Consider the following 27,938-nt stretch of genomic DNA (forward strand, 5'->3'; position numbering starts at 1 on the left):
GCTGCTGCTTGGGCAGATGCAGGGATCTACCGAGGGAAGGCTCAGGGAGTCCGTCCGCCTGCGTGGTCGTGGGCAAGGATGCCCAGGGTGCAGGTGGCTGAGCCCAGCTGGATCTTCAGGCAAGGCCCTGGGGAAGTGAGGCCAGGCAATGTTAAACTGTGTGGTCCTCTGGACACTCCTTGGTGACTGGACAGGCTGACCCACCTCAGGGCAGCTCCTAGAGTCTGGCTCCATCTCAACAGCCAGATCTTTGTCCTCTGACCCTTGCGTAGATAGGATAGACATTGCCCTGCGTGGCATGACTGGTAGGGGTGTCCCCTACTGCCCACAGGGACCTCTCCCATCCTGTCCCAGACCAGGAGGCTCAGAGTTAGCCCAAGGCTGCCATCCAGACCACCCTAGGGAAGAGAACTCTCTGCAGGGGCAGCCAGATGGAAGCCTCTCAACAGGAAGATCCATGAGGGGCAGGGAAGCAGAGGGCCACATCTTCACAATAGCCCGCTGGGCGAGCGGCGGGCAGCCATGCACAACACACAATTCAGAAGAGCCAACTGCATCTCTGCAGCAAGGGGACGGGCAGCAGGGGCTGGGGGTGAGCCCTTCTTTCCCACAGCCCACGGGAGGGCCCACCAGCCAGCAGAGTGGGTCAGGGGTGCTCAGAGTCAGAAGGCCAAGCAGGGGGCTGGGAGTTCCAGAGGCAGGCCTGGGAGAGCCCCAAAGGAGGCCAGAGTTCCACTCATTAGCGCTGGGGCTAGGCTGGGCCCGGCAGGCCCTAGAGAGTGCAAAAGGGGCCTGTGTCGTGGCGCTTGGGTCTGCGCATGCCCTGGATGACCACTCCGGGTGCAGAGGGGAAACGGGAGTTGTAGCAGTCCTCCACGTGGTAGGTGGCTGGTCCTGGGGTTGTGGCTGCGGAGAGAGGGGGCTAGCAGCGCACTCGGGAACAGCCCCGAGCCCTGGGGCCCTAGTCTGCCCCCAGCCCATCCCGCCCTGCCTGGACCTCGGCCTCCTTACAGGAGCTGACCCAGGAAGCCAACCCCAGCGAGCGGCTCATGGAGAAGGCAGGGGAGCGCGGGCTCCTCAGGCGGTAGCCAGGTAAGATGTTGTAGGTGTTGGGGCTGGGGCGCTTCTCGACCGGCGCCCGTGGAGAAACCGGGACGAGGGCATGGGCACAGAGGCCTGAGGCCAGGAGCTGCCCACGGCGGGGGCGGCCTGCAGGTGTCCTGGAGGCGGGGCCATCGCGGCCTCCCGCATTGAACATGGGGATGGCGCACGGGTTCTGCGGCCTGTAGTCGGCAGGCGAGGGCCACTGCGGGAGACAGGAAGCAAGGCTTGGGGCCTCCTCCCCGCAGCGCCGCTGAGTCACCCCTGACTCCTTCCTACCAGACAGCACCTTCCTACCTCCCCCCCCCAGGCTCCGCCCAGCCTGCCCCCACCTTTTGCTCTCTGTTAAAGTCGGCTTTCTGTGTGAAAGGACTTTCGCTCTGGAACCAGGCGGTCTGCCACGCCCTGCGGCCGCCGCCCTCTGCGGAGGGGCAGATCGTAGGTGGGAGGGCTTTGGGCCTAGGGCACCCTTACCAGGGCAAGGACGAGGCTGGGAGGGGACAGACCTCGGCCTGGGAACTGGCGGCCCATGCTGTACTGGGGGTGTGGAGACGATTCTCGGAGGGAGGCGTTGGGCACCTCGTACTTGGTGGGGCCGGGGACGTCCAGGTCGGTCAGGATCGGGGGGCGTTCCTGCAGCACTGGCCCCAGGAAGCAAGCTCTGGGCCTGGGTTCCAGCAGGCCCGTGCACCACCGGCCCTCCCCAGACCAGCACTGGGGTGGCCCAGACCCTCACTCACGCAGCTCCCTCAGGGTCCTGGTGCAGGTAGGAAGGCACTCCCGGGGAGTCCTCGCCCCTAACCTGAGGCCGGTCAGGGGCCCCTTTGTCTTGGGAGCCCACATCTCATCCCAGGCTACCTCCAGTTCAGGGCCCCATGACAGCACAGCAGCCTCGGTCCTGCGAGGAGACCCACGGCCACTGGCCACCCAGCCCACCGGCTGCCCCACCACACTGCCCCGCCCCGCCGCCGCCCTCGCAGCGTACTGGGTGGGACCTAGTGGCTCCTGCCTCAGGGGGCCGTGGGTCCAGTGTCTGCCTCCATTGATGTAAAAATTTGCCAGGAATTTCACAGCCTTTTGGTCAAAATTCATCCTCAGTAGTAGTCTCTTCCCAAGGGCACAGTGTGGCTTTGTGACCTCACTGGCCGATCTTGGGGCCCCTTTCCCGTTGCCGGGAGCACCCTAGAGAAAGAGCACTCATTGCCCAGCCCAAGGAAGAGCTGCCTCAGGGGCCTCCACCCCAGATGCCCCTCCCCAGCCAGCTGGATGGGTCACTGGTCTGCCTTAGCCGAGGGGATTCCTAACCTGCCCAGGGACTTGTGGCTCAACTGCCTACACACACCCCCTTTGTCTCCACTCTGGGGCTTCTGGGAGGCCTGAAGCTGAGGTGTAGTGCAGGGCAGCAGGACCTGTATTTACCAAGTCCTGCGGGATGCCACCAGGTGTTGGGGGTAGAGTGAAGGGAGGGACCCAGGAAAGGCTGCCAGGAAGAGGAGGAGGAATTGTTGACCCATCTGAAAACTAGTCTGGGGAAGCAGACAGCACAGACTCCGCTTGGGAGCCACCTGGCCCGGATTGGGCTGGGTGATACAGCCTGTCTTCCGCCTGAGTCCTCACAGATGAACTGAACGTCCTCCTAAGCCAAGCCAGGGCCCTGTGGACATCAAAGCTTTGACTGGCTTGCCAGCCCAGGCCTTGACCTTGGCCCCAGGCCCTCTCAGGCAGGCCCAGGGCGGTCTCCTCCCCCACAGGGCCTGCCCCAGCCCTGCCCTGCTCAGCGCGGCTGACACTGCCTCTCTGGAGCCCTGCCACCCCACACTGGCCTGCCTGGCACTGCGGAGGCCCTCAGGACGGGTGGACAGGCACACACTTTTGAGCTGGGGAAGGTTCCCCACGCCGGTGGGGGCCGCCCATACTGTGCTGATCCTTTGACAGCCTGATTGACAGCAGCGGCTGCGTGGTGTGCCGAGGAAGTCCTGGCATTGCTGTCTGGGTTAACTCCAGTCCTTCCTCTGATAAATATGGCTGTGCACAGTGGCAGGACACAAGGTCTCCGGCTAAATATGCGGGTGCTTCCTGGGAAGGCTCCTGGGCGGGGAGCTTGTCCGACTTGCTCAGTATTAGCAAACAGTGCTCCAGAGGCCTTTCCCAGCAACGCTGCCATAATCAGCGTTCGATCAGTGTCCATTCCATTCAGGTTCTACCTTAGTTCCCGGTCTTCCTGGACTGTTGGCTTTTCTTAAAACGTTCACGTTATTTTTGCCCTCTGATGTTCGGGGGTAATTTTTCATGTTTTTGTTTCATGAGAACCTTTTATGGTGGTATCATATCTGTAACACTTGTTGCAAACTTGTTATCCAGTTTATAGTTTGCCTGTCAGCATTGTTTATGCTATTTGACATAGTATTCATTTTTTTTTTTTTTCTGTATTTAAAAAAGAGAGAGAGTGAGCCGTGGTGGGCACGCTAGTAATCCCAGCATTCGGGAGGCTGAGACCGGAGGACCGTAGTTAACAGACAGCCTCAGCTACTTAGGCCCTTTGCAACTCAGTGAGACCCTATTTCAAAATAAAGAATAAGCCGGGCATGGTGGCGCATGCCTGTAATCCTCACGCTTGGGAGGCGGAGACAGGAGGATCATGCAGGTTCGAAGCCAGCCACGCTGGCTTAAGAGACCCTGTTTCCACATAAAAATATAAAAAAATAGGTCTGGGAGTGTAGCCCGGAAGTAGAAGGGTTTCCAGGAACCCCAGTACCACCAAAATAAAGAAAGAAAGAACGAATAAAAAGTTGGGTAGGGGGGTGTAGCTCGGAGGTCAAATGCCTCTGGGTTCTAGCCCCAGCCCCACAAAAAATTTTAAAAAATAAAAATTAAAAAAAATTTAAAAAGAGGCTGAATGTGGTGGCGCACGCTTGTAATCCCAGCATTTGGGACGCTGAGATAGGAGGATTGCACAGGTTCAAAGCCAGCTTCAGCTACTTAGTGAGGCCCTTTGCAATGAGTGAGACCCTGTTTCAAAATAAAGAATAAAAAATAGTGGTGGGGATATCTCTTGGGGGTAGAATGCCCCTGGGTTCTATCCCTAGTAACACACACACACACACACACACACACACACACACACACACAGGCCGAGTGTGGTAGTACACCCTTGTAATTCCAGTACTTGGGAGGCTGAGACAGGAAGATCTGGGTTTGTGGCCAGCCTCAGCTAAGTGAGGTCCTCTGCAACTTAGACCCTCTTTCAAAATAAAGAATAAAAAATCGGTCTGGGTGTGTAGCTCAGAGGTAGAATCCCCCTGGGTTCAGTCCCCAGCACCACAAAAACAAAACAAAACAAAAAAGGGCATGGTGGAGCATATTTGTAATCCCAGTAGACAGCTCGAATACTTAATGAGGCCCTGTTTCAAAATAAAGAATAAAAGCCGGGCGTGGTGGCGCACACTTGTAATCCCAGCATTTGGGAGGCTGAAACCAGAGGATCATGGTACACAGACAGCCTCAGCTACTTAGTGAGGTCCTTTACAACTCAGTAAGACCCTGTTTCAAAATTAAGAATAAAAAATAGGGCTAGGGATATAGCTTGGAGGTAGATTGCCCCTGAATTCCATCCCCAGTACCACAAAAAACAAAAACAAAACAAAACAAGAATAAAAAATAGGGCTGGGGGTGTTGCTTGGAGGTAGAATGCCCTTGGGTCCCATCCCCAGTACAGCAAAATAAATATAAATAAGAATTATAAAAATAAAATAAAATAAAAAATTTTAAATGAAGAATAAAAAATAGGGCTGGGGGTGAGACCCTGTTTCAATGATTTTTTTTTTTTTTTTTTTTTTTTGGTGGTACTGGGGGTGGAACCCAGAGGCTTTCTACCTCCGGGCTATACTCCCAGACCTATTTTCTATTTTATTTGGAAACAGAGTCCCACTAAGTTGCTGAGAGCCTCACTAAGTAGCTGAGGCTGGCTTGGAACCTGTGCGATCCTCCTGTCTCAGCCTCCCAAGCGCGGGGATTACAAGCGTGCGCCACCGTGCCTGGCCCCCTGTTTCAAAAAAATAAAGAGACTGAAAACTAGGGCTGGGGGTGTAGCTCAGAGGTACAAAGCCCCGGGGTTCCATCTCCAGTACTGCAAGAAAAAATAAATAAATAAAAAATAAAAAATTGGGCTGGGGTATAGCTGAGAGGTAGAATGCCCCTGCCTGTGTTCCATCCCCAGTACCACACACACAAAAAAAGATAACTCCCCAAGACAGTTAACTTTTGGAGGTAACAGGCCTTGTCACAGATTTCCATATTTTTATTTATTTATTTGAGATACTGGAGATAGAACCTGGGGCATTCTACCTCCAAGCTACACTCCCAGTTGATTTTTATTCTTTATTTTGAAATAGGGTCTCACAGAGTTGCAAAGGGCCTCACTACGTAGCTGAGGCTGTCTGTGAACCGTGATCATCCTGTCCCAGCCTCCCCAATGCTGGGATGACAAGTGTGCCCACCACGCCCGGCTACAGGCTTCCATATTGTTATATCTTCCTTATTCTCCCTTTATGCCCCCTGTCTCCCTACTTATTTCTTTTATCCCACCTCCTGTCCTGTACTGTCCTAACCTGAGGCTACCTCCAGCCAATGTGCCTTCCCAGGCTAGCTAGCACTGAGGAGGGCCACAGGGTTAACAGGTGGCCTAGCCCCTTCACAATGGTAACCAGGCAACGTGGCTCCTCTCCAGAAAGTGAGCCAGACCCAGGGAAGGGGCTGAGCCAGCAAGGGCGGAGTTGAGGCAAAATGACAGCTACTCAGAAACACAACCTCTTGACACCGGAACCTCACTACATCCCTGGGTAAGAGTGTGGTCCTGCAGGGAGGCTGGGCAGGGCCGAGGGACAGCGTGGGACTGGGGCCTAACCCGGGAGCTGAGGGGACCGGGGTCAAGGAGGCCAGGGCACTGGAACGGAGGCCCAGTGTGGGGCTGCAGAGGAGGGTCCGGGCCTCACCTCCGAGCCGCCTTGGTCCTGATGCCATACAGCTGGCCAGCACGTCCATCAGGAGCAGAAGCCGGGGCAGCCAGACACTCAGTGAATGTCATACACTCCTGCAGAGCTCCCTGATTGAGGGATGAGATGAGCCCGGGCCAGTCTGTCTCGCCCGGTGTCCTGTCAAGTAAAAAATAAAACCCCTTGGGTTGGACATGGTGGCACATGCCTGCAATCCCAGCAACTTGGGAGGCTGAGGCAGGAGGATTCCAAGTTTGAGACCAGCCTGGGCAACTTAGACTCTGCCTCAAAATAAAATAAAAAGGGCTAGGGGCATACTGGGCGGTAGAGCATTTGTCTAGCATGCACAAAGTTCTGGGTTCCATCCCCAGAACCACAAACAAAAAACCCTCTATGAATGTGTATTAATATTCATAGCCGGGCATGGTGGCGCAGGCTTGTAATCCCTGCAATTGGGAGGCGGAGACAGGAGGATCACGCAGGTTCAAAGCCAGCCAGTAGGTCTGGGAGTGTAGCCCGGAGGTAGAAGGGCTTCCAGGAACCCCACTACCACCACCAAAAAAAAAAAAAAAAAAAAAAATAGAGTATTTATGTGTATTCACCTGAGTACTAAGTAAATAAAGTAAAGGGCCAGGCATGGTGGTGCATGCTTGTAATTCCAGCTCTTGGGAGGCTGAGACAGGAGGATCGAAGCTCGCAGATTTGCAGCTAGCTCTTAGCAACTTAGGGAGACCCTGTTTCTAAATAAAAAATAAAATATGGCTGGAGGTACAGCTCAGATATAGAATGCTCCTGGGTTCAATCTCCAGTACTAAATGAAATAATAAAAATAGAAAGGGTTGGAGGCATAGGTAGGGGGTAGAATGCCCCTGCCCAGTACCATAAAAAGTTCCCACCTACACTCTTTGGATGACCTTACAGGACCCCACCCCTGCCGGTAGCAGGGATGAAGCCTAGACCTCCCCCATGTGGCTAAAGGACTTCCCCCTCGAAGCCCAGGCCAATGCCTGCCACCTTCCTGCTGGGCCCACTTTGTGTACACTGGGCTCCCCTCTGCCTGTGCCCTGTGCAGTCCCTAGACCCTCCCTGGACACATCCCTACTGCCTTTGGTGTTGGAATGATGGGCGGAAAGGGGATGAGGATGGCTGGGCGCAGGGTAGAAGACGACACGACGGCCTGCATCTCGCCTGTGCGCCACGGCGCTGCAGCCGCCCCCTCGGCCCCCAGAGCCCTGAGGCAGGAGCTTTTGCAAACTCCCCTCATGCGAGTGGGGTCAGGTTATGCAGCCCCCTGGCAGGCAGGCTGAGCAGCAAGCTGCTCACGGGCCCTGCCAGGACTGTGCTCGCTCACCTGCCGTGCCCTCCACCCTCCTCCCCCTGCAGCTATGCCGGCTTCTATCCCCAGCTGCGATACCAGGTGGGCAACACCTATGGGCGCACCACGGCGCAGCTGCTCACGGACCCCGGTGTGCAGAAGAGCCCCTGCTCCGTTTTGTCCCCTCTGTCCAAGCCCAAGTTCATCGAGGACTTCAGCAAGTCCAAGCCCCCCTTTATTCCCTGCCGGGACCTGAAGGAACCCTACATCCCCCACTACACTGGTGAGCTGCCAGCCCGCCCCTGCCCCGCCCGCACCCCTCCTGAGCCAGCTTCCTGCCAAGCGGCCCACCAGTCACCCTGTCTGCACAGGTCTGAAGCCCTACAAGAACTTCGGGATCCTGGGCCAGCTCCCACCCCCGGAAGTGGATGCACAGGAGCCACCAGTAGAGAACATATCCAGACAGGTCCTGCTGCCTGCAGACTGCATGCCTTACCCCCCCTACCCGCCATGCCCACCGGGCAAGAAGGGCTACTCCAGAGACCTGGGGCACCCGGGCCTGCTGTTGGCGTATGGGGAAGAGGCCTGGAAGAGTGCCACTCCAGCCCACGAGTGCCCAGGGCAGTACCAGGTAACTGGAGACGCACTGGCATCCATCTCCCCCCTCCAGATCGGTGGGAGCCACTGTGACCCACCTCTCCCCATTCCAGCTGTATCACTGCAGGAGGGATGAGTACCCACCCCCACCCCACAAGCAGGAGACCCTGGATGTGGGCAGATTCCAGCGGCTGCCCCAGCTGGATCATCCCAACCTGATCCAACGCAAGGCCATTTCAGGTGGGTGCCGGCTCCCCGCAAGCCGCAGGGCCAGGAGACACGAGGTAAACACTAAGCACCTCGCACCACGCCTGCTCTGGGAAGGGGAGCCATCAACACGTAGGGTTGGGAAGGCCTGCTCCCTCAGGCCCCAGAGGTAGTCACCAACCTTTACAGTTGGCTGGCTCCCAACACCCCTGGGACTGTGTGGGGATGCCCGGGGGCGGCCAGGGGGACCTGGGGTGGCACTGATGCGGTCCACCCCCAGGCTATGCTGGCTTCATCCCTCGCTTCGCCTGGGTGATGGGGATGAATTACCGTGATGGAGTTACACAGGCCATGGATGAGTTCGACAAGAACCAGGTAGGAAGGTGCCATCCTAGCCTCAGCAGGGGCCCAGCCAGGCCTGCACAGTCTCCATCATGCCTGGCAGTCTCCTTGGGGCGGGGGGGGGGGATTCCTAAGAAGCCTGGGGAAGGGACTTTTGCCTTGCTTTGAGGGGGATATTTAATAAGGTCTTGCTCTCCGCTCTAGTGTTTTGGGTTAGGCAAAACAAATTAACCTAAGAAAGGAAGATTCCAAGTTTGAGACGTTTGTCTCAAATTAAAAAAAAAAAAAAAAAAGGCCAGGTGTGGTGGTACATGCTTGTAATCCCAGTATATGGAAGCTTAGGATTGCAGGTTCTGCAGGTTCGTAACCAGCCTTAGCTACAAGTTGCAGACCCCATTTCAAAGTAAAGAATAAAAAATGGGTCTGGGTGTAGCTCAGATGCAGAATGCTCCAGGTTCAGTGCCCTGGGTAGAATGCCCCTGGGTCCATCATCTAGGAGGACCAGACTCAAAACTTTGCAAGACTATTTCAAAGTAACAAAAGGCTAGGGAGTGGTGGCTTGTGCTGGTAATTACAATACTTGAGATGCTGAGACAGAAGTATCTCAGGTTTGAGGCCAGCCTAAGCAACTTAGCAAGACCATATTTCAAAGTAAATAATAAAATGGGCCGGGCATGGTGGCGCACACTTGTAATCCCCGCGCTTGGGAGGCAGAGACAGGAGGATCGCGCAGGTTCGAAGCCGGCCTTGCTGGCTTCAGAGACCCTGCTTCCAATTAAAATTATAAAAATGAGTCTGGGATTATAGCCCGGAGGTTTCCAGGCACCCCAGTACCACCAGAAAAGTAAAAATAAAAAAAAATAAAATGGGTTGGGGTGTAGTTCAAAGGTAGAATGCCCCTAGGTCCAATCGCTAATACCATAGTAAACGAGCAAGTGAATAGACTGGGGGGTAGAGCTTGGAGGTAGAATACCCCTGGGTTCATCCCCTAGTATAAAAAAAGAAAAAGATTGGGAATGTAGTTGTTATAGTGTCCCTCCCTGGCTTCAATCCCCAGTAACAGAAAACTAAAGTGTTGACATGGGGTTGGGAGACCCAGGGGCTTCAGGCCTTCCCAGAGGCTAGCCCCTAGGCCTCCTGCTCCCGGTCACCAGGAGGCAGCACTTGTCAGCACCTGTCTGTCTCCCTAGTTCCTGTTCAGAAACCCAGTCTGTGCCCTGGGTGAGAGGCTGCCCAGGACCCACTGGCCAAACACCGCCATCTACAACAACCAGGGCCTGATCCCTTTCTACATGGGCTTCATCCCATGTGAGTACCCTCCCTTCAAGAGGCCAGCACCCAGCTAGATCCTGCTGGGGTGGGGGTGTTGGAGGCTGGGCCCTCCCTACCCAACCATTTCCCCACTGCCCTGGAAGGGGCTCATAGTCCCCTCCTAAGCTTTTAGGCAGAGGTCAGCCAACAGTAAAGCCAAGCTGGCAAGTGGGCTGGGGTCAGAGGCCAAGGACCCCAGCAACCCCAGGCCCCTCAGCTGCTGTGACCTCAGGCCCAGACCCCTCCAGGAACCAAGGGCCGCATGCCCCCGGGCTGGGGTTAAGCCCACTGAAGCCTTGCTCCCCCTTAGCCATGCAAGACAATTACGCACTGACGTTCGGTAACAGCACCCGCAAGGCCTATCGCAAGGAACTGGAGAGGCGGAACCAGACGCTATGAAAACACTTTAATGGGTGGCATCTGTACAGCTTGTGATGTGACAGGACAGCAAGTGCAGTGAGGCATGGCCGTCAGGATGGGCTGTGAATGAATAAAGAGTTCACACCGCTTCCACTTTACCCGCTGACAGACAGGTCTAGGCCACCTCCTCCTCGGCCTCCTCCTCAAACTCGCCCTCCTCCTCGGCCGTGGCGTCCTGGTACTGCTGGTACTCGGACACCAGGTCGTTCATGTTGCTCTCGGCCTCGGTGAACTCCATCTCGTCCATGCCCTCGCCCGTGTACCAGTGCAGGAAGGCCTTGCGCCGGAACATGGCTGTGAACTGCTCTGAGATGCGCTTGAACAGCTCCTGGATGGCTGTGCTGTTGCCGATGAAGGTGGCGGACATTTTTAGCCCCCGGGGTGGAATGTCACAGACAGCCGTTTTCACGTTGTTGGGGATCCACTCGACAAAATAGCTGCTGTTCTTGTTTTGGACATTAAGCATCTGTTCGTCCACCTCCTTCATGGACATCCGGCCCCTGAACACAGCAGCCACCGTCAGGTAGCGGCCGTGGCGGGGGTCGCAGGCAGCCATCATGTTCTTGGCGTCAAACATCTGCTGGGTGAGCTCGGGCACAGTTAGGGCCCGGTACTGCTGGCTGCCCCTGCTGGTCAGGGGGGCGAAGCCCGGCATGAAAAAGTGCAGGCGGGGGAAGGGCACCATGTTCACGGCCAGCTTGCGCAGGTCAGCATTGAGCTGGCCAGGGAAACGCAGGCAGGTGGTGACCCCACTCATGGTGGCTGACACCAGGTGGTTCAGGTCGCCATAGGTGGGTGTGGTCAGCTTTAGGGTTCTGAAGCAAATGTCATAGAGGGCTTCGTTATCAATGCAATAGGTCTCATCTGTGTTTTCTACAAGCTGGTGGACTGAGAGAGTGGCATTGTAGGGCTCGACCACAGTGTCCGACACCTTGGGTGAGGGCACCACACTGAACGTGTTCATGATCCTGTCTGGGTACTCCTCCCGGATCTTGCTGATGAGGAGGGTACCCATCCCAGACCCAGTCCCCCCACCCAGGGAGTGGGTCAGCTGGAAGCCCTGCAGGCAGTCACAGCTCTCAGCCTCCTTCCTCACAACGTCCAGCACCGAGTCGACCAGCTCTGCACCTTCTGTGTAGTGCCCCTTGGCCCAGTTGTTCCCAGCGCCACTCTGTCCTGTAAGAGAATAAATGACCACTCATGCTAAGTAAACACTTTTGTGCTAGGTGTGTGGTCACCACCTATGGCAGAAAGCCCAAGTGACCGACACGCTGTAAGGCGATATCCTGCAAGTTGGGTAAACAGACCCCACTGCCCTATTAAATGTTAAGTCGGGTACCCAAACCCAGACAGCTTAGTAAAATCCCTCAGGCAACCCCAGCCCATTCCCTGGGACAGCGGCGCAGCTCCCGCCACACTGCAGGCGATTACATCCGCCCTCCGCCGCCGGCTGGGCCTTCCTCCAAAGCCGCTTTGGAGAGAGATTGAGTGACTCTGAGGACAGGAGGTGTCCAGGGGGGCCCCGCTCTGTGGTTCCGGCCGCGGCCATGACCTTGGGGCAGCCCCTTGACCTTTGAGCCGCTGTGGCTAGCCAGTGCCCAGTCCCCGCCCAAGCTCACCAAAAACGAAGTTGTCCGGCCGGAAGATTTGCCCGAAGGGCCCCGAGCGCACCGAGTCCATGGTGCCGGGCTCCAAGTCCACCAGCACGGCGCGGGGCACGTACTTGCCACCTGCGGGGGCAAGCGCGTCAGTCGGCGGGGAAAGGCCTGCGGGCCGTGGGCGGGGCCGGGCGGGGCGTCTCACCGGTGGCCTCGTTGTAGTAGACATTGATGCGCTCCAGCTGCAGGTCGCTGTCCCCGTGGTAGGTGCCGGTAGGGTCGATGCCATGCTCGTCGCTGATCACCTCCCAGAACTGCGAGGGCCGCGGGCGGAGGGCTGAGTCACGGCGGCCGGTGCGCCCGGAGGCGGCCCCGCCCCGGATGGGCGCGGCGAGCCCGCTCCCCCGCCCGCCCGCCCGCCCGCCCGCGCCCGGCCCGGGAGCCTCGCGTCGTCCGCCCCAACGCCTGCCCCACTCCGGCCCACGGCCGGGGCCGGCCGAGCCGGGTGAGTGCCCGAGCCGCAATGCGGGGCGCCGCCCGCTCAACCGCTGCCGCCATCTTCCTCGGCCATCCGACCCGCCTGACCAGCCGGCCAAGCGCGCACCACCCCACTACCCACCTTGGCGCCGATCTGGTTGCCGCACTGCCCGGCCTGTAGGTGCACGATCTCTCTCATGGCGGCGACGGCGGAGGCGGCGCGGGCAGCGAGAACGAAGTAAGCGCAGAGGAGCAGGCGCGCAGAATGCTACAACCGACGCTCCGCCGGTGCTTATATACCCACCGGTCCCGCCTCCACCGGCCTAGGATTGGCCTTCTAGAACGAGGCTGGTAAACATCCCAGTTTTATTGGCTGCCTCACCATCAATCGAGCCGCCTAAGGTCCGCCTTTCCGACAGTGTTCGGCTGTTATTGGTCAACCGCAGCGGCGAGCTTCCCTATCACAATCCCCCTCCTGGCGCTGCGGTGCTCTGTCCATTGGGTGTTTCAAATGATTGATTTGCTCTCCGATTGGCTGCCTCTAGGGAGCACGCCGGCTGGCTCGCGCTATTGGCCGATGGCTCGGCGTCCTGGTAACCGCCGCAGTGCCGCGGGAGTCGCGCGCGGGCGGGCTCCGGGCCTCGGGCCCGATCCCGGCCGCGGGGGCGTGCGGCGCGGGCGGGGGTCGGGGACCGGGCCGCCCGGGCCCACGTCCCTGTTAGGGCTGGCTGTGCGCCTTTTTGGGGCGGACTCGGCACGAGGGCCCGGCGGCGGCCCGTACCCACCCGGCCCCTCGGGGCTGGGCGCGGCGGGCGCCCGGGACCTGCGAGTCGCGGCGGGCACGGGCCAGGGCAGGAGCGCGGGCGCCTCCGCCCGAGCTCGCGCCGCCCCCCGCCCGCCTTGTTGTGGAGACGGCGCTGGCGCGGCGCCCGTCGCCGTGGAGCCCCGGCCCAGGAGAGCGGGGCTGCTGGAGACTGCAGGGCCTGGCATGCCTGGCCTTGACTCCGCTTGCTCATGAGAAGGAAAACAAACGTATCCAGAAAACAGTTAAATTACATCTGCTTGCCCCTGAATCAGTCACTTTGAAAACAAGCATATTTGCATCATTTTCTTTGTAATTTTTTTTTGTGTGTGGTCCTGGGACGGGACCCAGGGGCATTCTACCTCCCAACTACATCCCCAGCCCTTTTTTTTTTTTTTTTTTGGTGGTACTGGAGGTGGAAGCCAGGGCCTTTTCTACCTAGGGCTATCCTCCCAGACCTATTTTATACTTTCTTGGAAACAGGGTCTCACTGAGTTGCTGAGAGCTTCAGTCAATAGCTGAGGCTGGCTTCGAGCTTATGGGATCCTCCTGTCTGAGCCTCCCAAGCGCGGGTATTAGTGTGGCCACCACGCCCGGCTCCTCCAGCCCAAATTTGAAACAGGGTCTCACTGAATTGCAAAGGCCTCACTAAGTAGCTGCCTTCTGGGAGAACTCAATTCCTCTGCCTAGCAGGGTGGTGGGGCAGCATCTGCTTATAGGTTTCCCCTCACAGAGGAAGTGCACCCCCTTCCTCACCACAAAGTGTGCAATATCACACTGCTAACAGTGTCTGAAGACTGAAAATTGTCAGGACAAGTGGAGGAGCGCTTCTCCCCCTAGCCCCTCTGCAGCGCTGTACCTGCAGCTGTGTGTGGGGAAGGTCTGTTGCCTGCGTTTGCCACCCTGCCGCGTGCCTGTGGCACAGCCCCAGAGGGGCCTGGGGTCCTGCCTCTTCCATCATAGATGAGTCCAGGAAGAGGGGCCCAGTTCCTATGGACGGCTCTGACGGAACACCTATCCCTCCAAAGGGCTGGAGTCCAGCATGGCGCCCAGAGCACCCCGAGCCCTCTGCAGATAGACCAGCTGCCCATGTAATCAACAGGCAGCCATTATGCTCCCTGGCAACAGGTTGTCACCAGTGGTCAAGGAGGAGACGCTCTAGTTTTTTCCCCAGTGAGGAAGAAAGCCCTGCAGGGACGCTTTGTGAGACACTTGGGTCTTCTGCCCATCCAAGCCCCCACCCCCATCTGCATAGCCTGAGGGCCCACCTCCACTGGAAAGCTTCTTGGCCCAGTGCCCAGAGGGCTGGAAGGTCAGCATGGCACCCCATTTTAAAGGTTACAAACTGACTGACGTGAGGTGGTGAGCTTATGCTGTTTACATAAAAGTTCTGTAAGCTGTGTATACAGTTTTTATTAAAATATCAAAAGACTAAGGTGATGACATAAAAAGCAAAGGTTACTGCATGCAGCCTGTGTCCCCTGCACAGGTACGTCCTGGCTCTCCGGCGCACCAGGCTGCCGGCCTTGCCCGGTGTGTTGCCCTTGTGGAGTGGACCCTGGCTGGGGACAAGACAGCAAGACTCCCTGCAGCCCTTGGGCCTGAGCTCAACAAGGACAGGGGCTGCACAGAACTGGTGGGCATCCTGCAAGTCTGCACGCCGGACCAAGGGTGCTGGTGCCCCCGTGGGGAAGAGGACAGTAGGGGCAGAGGGTCTAGGCCTCTGCCTGTGGCCAACAGGATGCACACCGGAGAGGGCCAGGAGAGCAAGGAAGCGGGGCAGGAGGGGCATGGGTGTGCTGGGCACCTGCCCTCCCTCTCCAGCCTGCAGCTGTTGGAGGCCTCCACAAGGAAGGCTCTGTTTACTGGTGGCCATGGTCCCAGTGGGAGGGTGCATTACCTCCAAGCAGGGGCAGCAGGCAGACAGTGGTTATGGCCTCAAAGGACCCTGTGGCCAGCCTTTGTGAGAGACCTCCCCTGCCCGGAAGGAGAGCCACCCAGGTGCTTCCTCCCCCTCCCCCCCGAAGCCTCACTAACTCCCGCAAAGTGTCTCCCTAGAGAGAGAGCCAAGCCCAGCCCCTCCTCGGACATCAGGGCACCCTGAGGCTGAAGCTGTGTCCACAGGAGCATCCTGCAGTCGCAGGGCTGAGGGAGCCAAGGCCAGGGTGCCTACACTGGGCAAGGGGCATCACCGCTGTATCTCCTTGGCTCCCAGAGCGGGTGGTCCTACGCCCTGGAGGACACTGGGCACAAGAGGACAGAGGGCCTGGGGGGTCATGGGAGGGGCTAAGGGAACAAAAGAGTAAAAGGATGCGGCCACTGGCCAGAAGTGCCTTGGAACCAGGTACGGTAACACTTGGGAGGCTGAGACAGTAGGATCAGGGGTTTGCAGCCACCCACAGCAACTGATAAGGAGGTTCTCTGCAGCAAGACTTTGTTTCTTCTGTGTGTGGGGGCGCTGGGGGTTGAACCCAGGAGCACTCTGCCTCTGAGCCACATCCCCAGCCCTCTTTTATTTTCATTTTGAAACAGGGTCGCGTTAAGTTGATGGAAGTCTCGCTATTTGCTGAGGCTGTCTTCAAACCTGCAATTCTCCTGTCTCGGCTTCCCAAGTATTGGGATTACAAGCATGTGTCACCACACATGGCAACGAGACCTCTGCTTCAAAATAAAAATAGGAGCTGGCACACATGCCTGTAGTGGGAGACTGTGCTGGGAGGGTTGCAGGTTCGTGGAGAGCCTTAGCAATTTAGGCCCTCTGCAATTTAGTGAGATCTTGTTTAAAAAAATAACAAGAGCCGGGCGTGGTGACACACGCTTGTAATCCCCGCGCTTGGGAGGCGGAGACAGGAGGATCACGCAGGTTCGAAGCCAGCCTCGCGCTCTGGCTTAGGAGACCCTGTTTCCAAATAAAAATGTAAAAATAGGTCTGGGAGTGTAGCCCGGAGGTAGAAAGGTTTCCAGGAACCCCAGTACCACCAAAATATAAATAAATAAATAAATAAATAAATAAATAAATAAATAAATAGAGCCAGGCGTAGTGGTGCACACTTGTAATCCCACAATAAATAAATAAATAAATAAATAAATAAAATAAAAAGAGCCAGGCGTAGTGGTGCACACTTGTAATCCCAGTACTTGGGAGGCTGAGAGAGGAGGATTGCAGGTTTGAGGACAGTCTCAGCAAGTAGTGAGACTCACATCAACCTAATGACACTCTGTGTTAAAAATAAAACAGGGAAGTCGGGCGTGGTGGCACACTTGTAATCCCTGCGCTTGGGAGGCTGAGACAGGAGGATCGCACAGGTTCGAAGCCAGCCTCAGCTACTTAGTGAGGCTCTCAGCAACTTAGTGAGACCCTGTTTCCAAATAAAATATAAAAAAATAGGTCTGGGAGTATATAGCCTGGAAGTAGAAAGCCTCTGGGTTCCACCCCCAGTACCACCAAAAATAAATAAATAAATAAATAACAGGAGCTAGTCGTGGTGGCGCACGCTTGTAATCTCAGTACATGGGAGGCTAAAACAAGAGGATCACAGGTTCCTGGCCAGCCACAGCAACTTGTTGAGGCCCTCTGCAACTTCATGAGACCCTGTTTCAAAATAAAGAATAAAGGTGTATTCATTACGAGTCACCCCCCCCATGCCATTTTGGCATGGGGCTGTATTTCTATTTTCTGTATTTCTATCTTTCTAATAAACTTATGTAAATCTTCAGAAAAAAAAAAAGAATAAAAAAAAGGGCCTGGGAATGGAGCTCAGAGGTAGAATACGCCTGGGGTTCAATCCCTAGCACCACACACAAAATAAAAAATAAAAATAAAAGAACGTTAAAAAAAAATAAGCTGGCTGTGGTGGCACATTCTTGCAATCCCAGTACTTGGGAAGCTGAGACAGGAGGATTATAGATTCACATCAGCCCCAGCAACTTAGTGAGGCCTCTGCTTAGTGAGACCTTGTTTCAAAATAAAGAATAAAATAGGGCTGGGGGTTCAGCTCAGAGGTAGAATGCCCCTGGACTCCATCCCCAGTACCGAAAAAAAAAAAAGATTAACAAATTGGGCCGGGGGTGTAGCTGAAGTAGAACCCCTAGGGGTGGGATTGGGGGTGTAGGCGGCTGAGAGCTGCAAGCTTCCCTGGTGTCCAGTGCTGCCCGCAAGCAAGCCTTCCTGTGTGGGAACCGGGCCTCGCCCCCGGCTGGGGGAGCCCGCCGACGCCCGCGCCCCCGCGGACACCTGGCCTGGCCCGGGACCAGCGCAGGTGCCGGCCAGGCCCCTGCCCGGCGGGCTGGGGCAGAGGAGCTCGCGGGCCCGGGCGCGCCTCCTGGCGGCCGGGGGAGACCCTGGCTCGGCGCTGGGTGGGGACCGGGCCTCGAACACCGCCCTGTGCTCGCCCCTCGCACCCGCTCCCCAGCGGGACGCGAGGCCCTCCAAGCACCCGCTCCTCGGGCCGGGGTACGGCGCCGCCCAGCCCAGGGCCTCGGGCCAGCTCCCGTGCCAGGAAGCCTGCCGGAGACCTGCAATCCCTGCGGCCGCAGCCTGGGCCAGGCCGATCACCAGGGCCCCTAAGCAGTAGTGTCCCCTAGGGGCAGCAGGACGCTGCTCCTCCCCTTCCCCTTCACGCAAGGCTGCGACCCTCCCCTGGCACCCAGGCTGAAGGAGGAAACCACTATTTCTGGGTAACAGCCTTATTTATTCGCAAAGGCGGGGACGCAGGAGATTCAAGTTCCTGCACCACCACCCCTGCCCCGGGCGGGGCTCCTGGCCAGCCGGCGCTCCAGAGCCCGGCTCGGGAGGCCTGCTGGGTGCCCACCCCTCACAACTGCTGGGAAGCCAGGACCTCAGGGTTCTCGTAGCAGTGAGCCTCTTTGGTGCTGGCCTGAGGGGGGCTGCAAGCGCTGCAGGGGCAACAGTGGCTCATCAGGCTGTCCCACGGCTCCAGAGAGTGCAGCCAGAGGGGCAGCCAGGCCCAGGACCGCAGGAACGGGGGCAGCCAGGATGGCCGCCGCCGCTGCAGGACGTTGACCAGGACGACCAGGAGCCCCAGCCCCAGCAGGGGACCCCCGACCCCAGCCAGCACTGTGCCCCCTGCCAGGGAGAGCCCGAAGGCCGCCAGGGGCAGCAGCAGGAAGGTTAGTAGCAGGTAGACAATGGCCACCCAGCGGTAGCGGGCGGTCAGGTCACCAAAGCGCCTGGCCAGCGGGATGGGCAGCCGCAGGACAGGCACTATGTACCACAGGACGATACCGGCCAGGTTGAAGAAGAAGTGGATGAGAGCGACCTGGGGACAGGAGAGCAGGGGGCAGTCAGGAGCTGGCCACACAACAGGAGGAACTCTGCCCTCCTCACTGGGCAGAGAGGGCTCAAGGCCGCCGCTTTTTGGCACGTCCTGCTCAGGGGCTGAGAGGGTCCCCTGGGAGCCGGCACACACTCCTGCCACACCACCCTCTCACATGCCGCACGCTGGGAGGCAGGGGCCTGGACCCCGCCATCCATCCTTGCAACTGTGCTCTGCGGCCAGCAAGGTGCGGCCTGGGGAGGCAGCCGCTGCAGGGCTGAGCCTGGTCTGGAGGGCTCCGGGCAGGGGTGGGCCAAGGCCCTGCACTGGGACAGCACCGGGTGGAGGCAAGCATCAGGCAGGGCCGGGCTCATCTCCTCCTGGGAGGGGCAGCCCAGTGCAACCTGGGGTCTCAGGGGCTGGACCCGTCCAGGTGTCCAGGCAGAGGGATGTTCCACCAGGGCAGTGGGCCAAAGACTGGGTGCTGTAGAGAGAGTCTGCAGCTCTGTGGGGCTGGGGGAGGGCACAGCTGGGGAGTTTGGTTGGCAGAAGGCAAACCCGGCTTAGGTCAGACCAGGATTCTCAGGATGGGGCTGGGAGGAAGGGCATTACCCAGGTGGCCACCTGTTGGGTTTGGGGCTCAGAGGAGAGACATCTTGAGAGTGTGGAACAGAAAGCAGGGTGCAATACACAGCACAGGGTCGAGGGTGGGAACAGGGGTGCGTGGGGGGAGGCGCCATAGAGAAAGGAGCTCAGAGGGGGCGCAGGGACAGGCCTGGGGTGAGAGCGGTACCTGGACAGCAGAGAGAAGCATGTCCGCGGGGCTGGCCAGGGCGGCCAGCAGCGCCGTGGTGGTGGTGCCGATGTTGGAGCCCAGGAAGAGGGGGTACGCTCTGTCCAGGCTGATCACTCCGACCCCTGGGGAAGTGGGAGTCACCACCGGGTGCCAGCCCGGGTCCCGGGAGCCCCGTCCACCTGGGCTCACCCATGAGTGGCACAATGGCTGCCGTGAAGACGCTGCTGCTCTGCAGTAGGAAGGTCAGGCCGGCGCCCACGAGGATGGCCAGGTAGCCGCTGAGCCAGCCGAAGGGGAAGGGGAAGTCTGCGGGACGGAGCCGGGTCATGAGGGCCTTCCCGCCACTGGGGCCCAGGGCCCAGGGCCGCCCCCCCTACCTGCGTTGACGACCGTCCTCACGGTCTGGGCGACGCTGCCCTGCAGCACGGAGTTGAGCAGCTTCACGATGAGGACCAGGCAGGCGCACAGCACCAGCAGGGAGCCGGCCAGCAGGATGCAGCCCACGGCCAGGTCGGTGAGCGGGGAGCCCACAAACAGGTGGTGGCCTGGCGGCAGGCAGGGAGGGGTGAGCGGATGGGTCCCCAGCAGGGGGGCGGGGCGGGGCAGGGCGGGACCTCACAGGGCAGCCTGTCCTCCTCGGGGGCGGTGCCGTTCCTCTGGCCGCAGGGGCTGAAGGCGCCACTTTCCCCTGGGTCGCAATTCCCCTGGGTCTGGGGGAAGAGCAGACGGATGGCTCAGGGACTGCAGGGTGGGAGTGGGTGGGGTGATGGAGCAGGTCAAGGTCAGAGGAGGAGGCAGAGGCCGCACCGTGTTCTCTCGGAACCCACACCACTGCTTGATGAGGCTGCTGTTGGTGCCGTTGCCGACGGCCCCGCCCGTGATCACATCGTTGTCCAGCTGGAGGACAAGGGGTGGTGATCCTGCGATGGACCCTCCCTAGGCACTCAGCAGCCTGAGGGTCAGCCCTACCCACCCACGCATGCACTCTGCTCCCGCAGAAGAGGCTCCGCTGCTGCAGGCCGGAACCCTCCCCTGACCCCAGTCCAGGGCGCACCTTCACCTGCTCCCCAGGGCAGCCTGTGCGCCTGGGTGTGGCCTCCTACCTGTACTATGAGGTGTGTGAGTGGCTGCGTCAGTGCCTTGAGGATGTTGGGGGCCTGCCCCCCAGGCTGCAGGCTGGCTGTGCCCAGGGCCAGCTCACTCAGCCTCTCCAGCATGGCGGTGGCACTCTCCAGTGGCAGCAGGACCAGCACAGTGAGCCAGTTGAAGATGCCATGGACGGCGGAACCGCTGAAGGCCCTGCAGTGGCGAGCACCGGCAGGCTGTCGGGGCAGCCTGGGCCCTGGCCGCCGCGGCCCCCGGCCCCGCCCTCCGGCCCACTCACCTCCGAAACTCGTCGCGGTCTCCCGACTGTGCCATTGAGACCAGGGTGCTGGTGATGGACGTGCCCACGTTGACCCCCATGATGATGGGCACCGACGCCCGGACGGTCAGCACTGCGGGATTCACTGCTTAGCGCTGCTCCGCCCGCCCGCCCGCGCGCTCCGCAGAGGGGGTGCACTCACGTTTGGATGACACCATGCTGACCACGATGGAGGAAGACGTGCTGGAGCTCTGCACGAGCACCGTGACCAGCACGCCAATGACCAGCCCAGCCACGGGGTTGGACAGCACCGCGCTCTCCTGGAAGATGTCTCCAGCCATTTTGCCTGCACCCAGGAGCGAGCTGTGTTGAGGCTGGCGGGGGCTGCCTCCGCCCCCCCCAGCACCCAGCTGGTTACTCACTGCCCAGCAGCTGGAAGGCAGAGCTGAGGACGTCCAGGGAGCAGATGAAGAAGTAGAGGCTGCCCAGGAGCCCGCAGGCCTTGAGGAGGCTGATGCCCACGCGGCGCAGCCTGCCGGTCCTGCTGGACTCTAAGCACGCAGGGCAGGGCTGTTCTCAGCCAGCCCAGGTCTCCTCTGTAGCCCCCTCTGTCCGTGGGCAGGGTCCACTTCCTCCTTCATAGGCTTCCCAGGGCAGGACCCAGGCCCCCTCCTCTGTCCCCACCCATCCCTTTGTAGTATGGCTGAGCCACAGCCCCCAAGGCTCCCAGGTGTGTGCCCACCAGCAGAGAGGAGCCGGGCCGATGGCAGGGTGGCCCCCACCTCAGGACAGGGCAGGAAGCTGGGCTGAAGGGCAGGGGTCTCCCTGGGAGTGACCTGTCAGGTACATCTCCATGGACCCCGTCCAGCCAAGCCCTGCCTGGACTCTCCTCCCGCACACAGACAGACCTTAGGAGTCAGGAGCCTGCCTGCCTGCCACCCCGGGGACCCACGGGCCTACCTTTCAGCTGGCCAGTGTCCTTCAGCTGAGGGAGGGCCCAGGGGTCCATGCTCCCCTGCCCTGTGACTGGAATGGAACTGGAGGCCTCTGCAAGGTCAAGTGTGGCTGTTTCTAGAACTCCACAGGAGAGGGGGAAGGGGGCCTGAGGGGAAGGCTGGGGCATGGGGGCTTGAGGTGAGGGGCAGCAGAATTGGGGACCAGAGCTGTCAGGAGCCCCCAAGGCTCTCTGGGCAGTCCCTGGAGCCCCCTTGCCCAGCGCCGTCTGTTGGGACCTGGCGGGGCCCTGGGGCTCCTGGTACCTGCATTTCTCAGACTCCGGTCCACCAGGTCAACTGTGTCCAAAGTGGGGTGGGGCACCTGGCCACCAGCGAGGGAGCTCGGCATGGATCTGGAGCAGGGAGAGGATCTGCCGGAGAGCGAACGAAAGATGTCTCCTTCCCCGCCACCCCCACCCCGCCAAGCAGGCCCAATCCAGCTGCGCTGACCTGCGGCCCCAGCCCTGCCCTCCCGTCCCCGCAGCCTCCGTGGCCCCCTCCGTGGCCCCCTCCCTGTCCCTAGGAAGCTGCGGCATTGACCTCTGGCAGCTGTCTGGTGAGCCCGGTCCAGTTTGGGGGTCAGCGTTGAGGCACCCTGGCTCCTCGGCTCCCTCACGGGTCCCGGCTGGCAGGTGGCTGGCCGAGGGCACAGGGCCGGGGCACAGGATGAAAGTGGCCAGGGGTTGGGGAGGCCCAGAACCTCTCCTATCAGATGTGATTGGTGACACTGGGATGGTCCCGGCTTAGACTTTGGCACTTGATACCAAATGGTGACGGTGACGTCTCCACTTGATAAGGGCCCCACCTCTGGGATGAGGAGTCGGGCAAGGGGCTCGGACACCTCGGGCCCACCTCAGGGCTCGTCCGCTTGTGGCTGCCGCCCCACAGCTCGCTGAGCTTGGAGCTGCCCATCTGAGCCCACTACCCTGACTGCGTCCCCGGCCCTGGACTCAGGTCTGGGGTCCTTTGTGCAGCTCCTCCTCAAGCTGGCCTTGCTGTGCTCGGCCCTGGGGCTCAGGACAGAGCTCACGCCCTGGGCCAGGTGGGAGCCTCGCCTTGGCCTTGGCGCCCTGGGCCCGGCCTGGTCCTAGGGGCTCCTACCTGTGTGGGTGGTGAGGGGCACCTGCGGGGAGGAGACGGCAGGAGCAGCTGCAGGTCAAAGATCCGCTGGGTGCGCGCATGACCTGCTGTGTACTGAGCCCATTAATGTTTACCCAGGAGCTGAGGCCCCCGAGGGGAGACCCCGCCTGGCCCCGAAGTCCCTGGGCCTTGTCCAGGCCCTGTCACCTTGGCGCTGGGAGCTCCAAGCCCCCGGCCTGACCCTCTTGGAGTTGGGTGTCTCCCAGGGATGGCCCCCATTTCAGGCCAGGGGTGCTGTAGGCCTGGACACTGGACATCTGCCACCGGCTTCTGTGTGACCTCACGGGCACTGTGCACCACAGCTCTCAGGACTGAGCACTGGGGCTCCAGCTGGGCAGAAGGCTCCTTGCCCTGTTGCCCAGTGTGCTGCAGCCCTGGTGGTCATCCCTGTCCTGAAGGAAAGGCAAACAGAAGCTCTGTGTGCCGGGTGTGCTGGGACGGTGGTTTTGCTCAGGTGGCCTGCCTGGGAGCCCTCTGAGGACAGTGGGTTCGGATCCCATTGGTTCAGTGTGGGGCAGAGCTGGCTGGGCTCTCAGCAGGCTCAACTCCAGTGCTGGCTAGCCACAGGGTCCAGAGCATGGTGTCTCCCATCTGCAGAGAGGACGGGGCACTGCCCGCCCCCAGCCTGACCCCCATTTGAACATCTCTCCCCGGCTGAGCCCTGACCTGCCCACGCTCTGAGATGCCCTTTCCTGCTCCTTCCCAAAGCGGGCCTGCTGGCCTAGCATCCGTTCTGCTCCTGCCCAGCCCGTCACGGGGGACTTTTGCCCCAGGAGGGAGGAAGTCTCTGAATGTCTGCTCAGCAAATTCTCTCCCCGCCCCATCCTGGCCCCAGTGGCTCCTGAGTAACAGCTCCCTCCTGTGGGGTGAGCGTGTTAAAGCCCTGACTTGGGACCCACCCTCCGTGTGTATCCTGGCTACTGAAAAGCAAGGAAGCAGAGCTTGGGATGGCCCTAGGAGCCGCGAGACCTGCGGCGCGTCCCCACCCTCCCTGGGACTTCCTCTGATGCCGGTCACAGCAGTGGCCCTGAGCTGCTGGACCCTCCTAGAAAGTGCAGGACACACGGTAGAGCAGGGCTCTGGGGCCATTGTTGAGTGGCTGGCATTCACAGATGTGGGCAGTGGCCTGCCCAGCCCCTGGCTCACGCCTCTGGGACCGTCTATGGAGCAGGGGGAAGCTGGCAGGATCTGTTCTGGAGCACGCCGAGGCTCAGAGCCTCCTGGGAGACACCCCTGTGCTGAGTCCAGGCCTGAGCTGGCTTGTAGATGGCTCTGACAGCTGGGCACACAGTCAGGTTGTTTGGGGAGTGGGAATCCTGGCCTCCCGGGATGGTGGGAGGTCACCAGCCTCCCCCGGGAGCTGCAGGCTCAGGGTGTCCACGGTTGGGGTGGCTCCACCATGCAGGGCCACCTGGGTGACTGCGCAGCCAGCAGTTCCCCCAGCGGGGTGGGGGAGCCGAGCTCAGCCCTCAGGGCTGCTCTGAGCACAGCAGCACAGGGCGCCACAGCCCCAGCAGCAGTGTCGGGGCTGTGGGAAGTGGGGCTGGGGGCCCAGGGGGGAGCAAAGTCCAGCTGGCTGCTGGGTGATGGTGGTGTTGCCTTTGAGGGGTGCAGGGGGCTGGGGCTCCGCTCTTGATGGCTCCCGCTCGGCCCTGACCGCCAGGAAGGCAGCCAGGTCCAGGTCCAGCATGGCCACCCCTCCGCGGGGCGTGGGCGTGCTCTGGCGGCACTGCGGGCAGGGGATCCAGCGCTGCTCGTGGGCCTGGGTGTCTAGCTGCCGCATGCACGCCTGGCAGAAGGTGTGGCCGCAGTAGAGTCGGCGGGGCAGGTGCCCGGCAAGGTCGTAGGCTGAGTAGCAGATGATGCAGTCGCTCCTCCGGTTGCCCGTCCCCGGGGCGGCCCCCTCCTCCAAGGCTCGGGGGCCTTCAGCGGGCAGCATCCTAGGGCAGGTGTGCAGGGTGCCAGCAGGGGGCAGCGGCACAGGCCTCTGTGACCATCTGAGTTCACCCAGAAGATGGCTGGGCTGCAGGGCAGGGCAGCATCCCGGCCCGCCCCAGTGCCCCTCTGCCCGCTCACCCCCGCCCCACCCCACCAGCCCGAGCCCCTTGCTGCTCTTACCTGTATCTGCTCCACTGGGCCCAGCCAGAGGGTGGCCGGAGAAGAGGGTGGGAAGGGCACCCTGGGGCTCCCTGGCGGCTCGCGTTACTGGCTCCAGCGCGGGCCGGGCAGCAGGAGGCAGGCGGTGGCTGTGGCGGGAGTGGGCTCCTCTTTCAGCCCAAAGGGCTGTAACTGGATGCTGCTTCACCCACTCAGCAGGGGATAAGGTGACCCCTCCCATCCCTCGTAACACACGCACACAAGTATACGTGCACATGCGTGCATAATGTATATACACATATGTATGTATGTAGTGGGGATTGAACCCAGGAGCATTTTACTGCTGAGAAAACCTCTGCCCTTTTTTTTTTCTTTTTTATTCCACCTCCAAACTACACTCCCAGCCCTATTTTTATTTTATTTTATTTTATTTATTATTATTTTTTTGCAGGTCTGGGGATGAAACTCAGGGGCATTTGACCTCCAAGCTACACCCCCTGCCCAATTTTTTATTCTTTTTTTTATCTTTTTTTTTTTTTTTTTTTTTTTGGTGGTACTGGGGTTCCTGGAAGCCCTTCTACCTCCGGGCTACACTCCCAGACCTATTTTTACATTTTTATTTTGGAAACAGGGTCTCCTAAGCCAGCGCCCATGGCTGGCTTCGAACCTGCGTGATCCTCCTGTCTCTGCCTCCCAAGAGCGGGGATTACAAGCGTGCGCCACCACGCCCGGCTTATTCTTTATTTTGAAACAGGGTCTCACTGAGTTGTGGAGGCCCTCACTAAATAGCTGAGGCTGTCCGAGAACTGTGATCCTCAGGTCTCAGCCTCCCAAATGCTGGGATTACAAGCGTGCACCACCACGCCCGGCTTCCCAGCCCTATTTTTTTTTTAATTTTTTATTGGTGCATTATAGTCATACATCATATTGGGGTAAAAAACTTGTGTGTAGATACATGTACACATCACTGATTTAACCCCTACCCACCCAGAGCTATTTTTAATATTTATTTATTTATTTATTTATTTATTTTTGTGGTACTGAGGATTGAACCCAGGGGCATTCTACCTTCAAGATACACCCCCAGCCGTACTTTTTATTTTTTATTTTGAAACAGGGTCTCGCTTAGTTGCAAAGGACCTCACTAAGTAGTAGTTGAGGCTATCTGTGAACCACAGACCTCCTTGTACTCATATTGGGAAGAGCTTTCAAAAATGTATTCATGTACCAATATTGGGAAAGATTGACAATTTTGAAAATATATCGTTTGTACTAAAGAAAGCCAGGATTGTCAGGAAGAAGGACATTTTTACATTTCTAAAGAGAAGAAAAGAAATCCTGGGAGCCAGGGAAAGGGTCTCTTTACACTGGGATGGAGACAGCAGAAAACTGGGCTAGAGAGAGGGCAACATATCTACAGATCACAGGACCTGCCGCAGACTTGGTCAGGATAAGAACACTCAGCGTGCAGGGGTTTTTTGGTAAATTCACTCGAATTGCCCCCTGTGCCATTCTCCGATGGCATAGGGCTGTAACTATCTTCTGTATTTCTAGCTTTTTAACAAACTTCTTTAAATCTTCAGCAACTGTCCAAGCTATGCATATTTATACTTAGCTCAGGACAAGAACCCGCAGTTTTTCTGTTTTTCTGTTTGTGTGGTTGTGTTGGGGGAATTATTTCTCCTCTCACACACCGAATATATTTCACCGTAACACTTCTGGTTCCGCCTCCCAAATGTTGGGATTACAAGCATGTGCCACCATGCCTGGCTTCCCACCCCTATTTTTTATTCTGTATGTATGTATGTATGTATGTATGTATGTATGTATTTATTTATTATTTTTTTGGTGGTACTGGGGTTCCTGGAAGCCCTTATATACCCGGGCTACACTCCCAGACCTATTTTTATATTTTTTTATTTGGAAACAGGGTCTCTTAAGCCAGCGAGGCTGGCTCCGAACCAGCGCGATCCTCCTGTCTCCGCCTCCCAAGTGCGGGGATTACAAGCGTGCGCCACCATGCCTGGCTGTTTTTATTTTTTTATTTATTTATTTATTTATTTATTTATTTATTTATTTATGGGTCTGGGGATAGAACTCAGGGGCATTTGACCTCTGAGATACACCCCCTGCCCTATTTTTATTCTTTATTTTGAAACAGAGTCTCATTGAGTTGCAAAGGGCCTCACTAAATTAGCTGAGGTTGTCCGAGAACTGTGATCCTCCGGTCTCAGCCTCCCGAATACTGGGATTACAAGTGTGCGCCACCACGCCCTGCTTATTCTTTATTTTGAAACAGGGTCTCACCAAATTGCGGAGAGCCTCACGAAGTAGCTGAGACTGACTGCAAACCTGTGATCTTCTATCTCAGCTTCCCAAGTACTGGGATTACAAGCGTGCACCACCGTTCCTGGCTACTTTTTTTTTTTTTTTGGTGGTACTGGGGTTCCTGGAAACCCTTCTACCTCCGAACTACACTCCCAGACCTCTTATATACTTTTTTTTATTTGGAAACAGGGTCTCTTAAGCCAGTGCGGCTGGCTTTGAACCTGCGAGATCCTTCTGTCTCCACCTCCCAAACGCAGGGATTACAAGCGTGCGCCACCACGCCCGGCAGGCGACGTTAATTTTGAAACAGTCTCTCTGGGTTGAGAGTGTCATTACTTGCTGAAGCTGTCCTCGAACCTGAATCTCCCTGTCTTAGCTTCCCACTGGGATTACAGGCATGTACCATCATGCCTGGCTTATTGTTTACTTTGAAATCCCAGTTCTTGGGAGGCTGAGACAGGAGGATCGCAGGTTCAAAGACAACCTCAGCAAGTAGTGAGACTCAGCAACCTAGCGAGACCCTGTTTACAAATTAGAAATAAAAAAATAGGACTGGGGCTGTAGCTAGAAGGTAGGATGCCTCTGAGTTCAATCCCCTGTACCACAAAAAAGAAAAAGAAGAAGAAAAAGAAATGGGGTCTCGCTAAGTTGCTGAGGGTCTAGCTAAGTGGTTGAGACAGGCCTTGAACCTTCCCCTCTCCTGTCTCAGCCTCCCAGGTGCTGGGATAACAGGCATGTGACACTGCCCCCTGCGCCCCCTGCTATTATAACCCACCCAGGCC

At 58.3% G+C, this 27,938-nt stretch overlaps 5 protein-coding genes across 9 annotated transcripts; 1 reads left to right on the forward strand and 4 right to left on the reverse strand.

Annotated features, from left to right (window-relative positions):
* Window positions 1-772: 772 nt before the first annotated feature.
* STPG3 (sperm-tail PG-rich repeat containing 3) lies at window positions 773-2,193 on the reverse strand (the record flags this gene model as incomplete). Its single annotated transcript, XM_080708423.1, has 6 exons — window positions 773-906; window positions 1,012-1,306; window positions 1,434-1,522; window positions 1,608-1,742; window positions 1,842-1,999; window positions 2,087-2,193. The coding sequence occupies 6 exons, from the start codon at window positions 2,191-2,193 to the stop codon at window positions 773-775; spliced, it is 918 nt and encodes a 305-aa protein (XP_080564549.1).
* Window positions 2,194-5,883: 3,690 nt separating this feature from the next.
* Window positions 5,884-10,263, forward strand: CIMIP2A (ciliary microtubule inner protein 2A; the record flags this gene model as incomplete). 2 transcript variants are annotated; one of them, XM_080708421.1, is made up of 7 exons in its annotated part: window positions 5,884-5,939; window positions 7,476-7,690; window positions 7,779-8,038; window positions 8,118-8,244; window positions 8,492-8,586; window positions 9,744-9,861; window positions 10,175-10,263. In XM_080708421.1, the coding sequence occupies 7 exons, from the start codon at window positions 5,884-5,886 to the stop codon at window positions 10,261-10,263; spliced, it is 960 nt and encodes a 319-aa protein (XP_080564547.1). The 2 variants fall into 2 exon arrangements, with proteins under 2 accessions (XP_080564547.1, XP_080564548.1); XM_080708422.1 differs by having other exon boundaries at window positions 8,163-8,244.
* A 136-nt stretch (window positions 10,264-10,399) lies between these two features.
* TUBB4B (tubulin beta 4B class IVb) lies at window positions 10,400-12,558 on the reverse strand (the record flags this gene model as incomplete). 4 transcript variants are annotated; one of them, XM_080708411.1, is made up of 4 exons in its annotated part: window positions 10,400-11,460; window positions 11,904-12,014; window positions 12,154-12,196; window positions 12,502-12,558. In XM_080708411.1, 4 exons carry the CDS (start codon window positions 12,556-12,558, stop codon window positions 10,400-10,402), a joined length of 1,272 nt encoding a protein of 423 aa, XP_080564537.1. The 4 variants fall into 4 exon arrangements, with proteins under 4 accessions (XP_080564537.1, XP_080564536.1, XP_080564539.1 ...); XM_080708410.1 differs by having other exon boundaries at window positions 12,088-12,196; XM_080708413.1 differs by lacking the exon at window positions 12,154-12,196 and having other exon boundaries at window positions 11,904-12,006.
* Window positions 12,559-17,975: 5,417 nt separating this feature from the next.
* On the reverse strand, window positions 17,976-21,940 carry SLC34A3 (solute carrier family 34 member 3; the record flags this gene model as incomplete). Its single annotated transcript, XM_080708390.1, has 12 exons — window positions 17,976-18,440; window positions 19,231-19,355; window positions 19,423-19,539; window positions 19,611-19,778; window positions 19,853-19,943; window positions 20,041-20,130; window positions 20,337-20,532; window positions 20,618-20,729; window positions 20,799-20,942; window positions 21,019-21,147; window positions 21,557-21,643; window positions 21,856-21,940. 12 exons carry the CDS (start codon window positions 21,938-21,940, stop codon window positions 17,976-17,978), a joined length of 1,809 nt encoding a protein of 602 aa, XP_080564516.1.
* A 2,253-nt stretch (window positions 21,941-24,193) lies between these two features.
* RNF224 (ring finger protein 224) lies at window positions 24,194-24,670 on the reverse strand (the record flags this gene model as incomplete). The annotated part of the gene is made up of 1 exon (XM_080709455.1): window positions 24,194-24,670. The coding sequence occupies one exon, from the start codon at window positions 24,668-24,670 to the stop codon at window positions 24,194-24,196; it is 477 nt and encodes a 158-aa protein (XP_080565581.1).
* Between the last annotated feature and the right edge of the window lie 3,268 nt (window positions 24,671-27,938).

The sequence above is a fragment of the Muscardinus avellanarius genome (genome assembly GCF_963383645.1).
Source record: "Muscardinus avellanarius genome assembly, chromosome: 13".
Lineage (NCBI taxonomy): Eukaryota > Metazoa > Chordata > Mammalia > Rodentia > Gliridae > Muscardinus > Muscardinus avellanarius.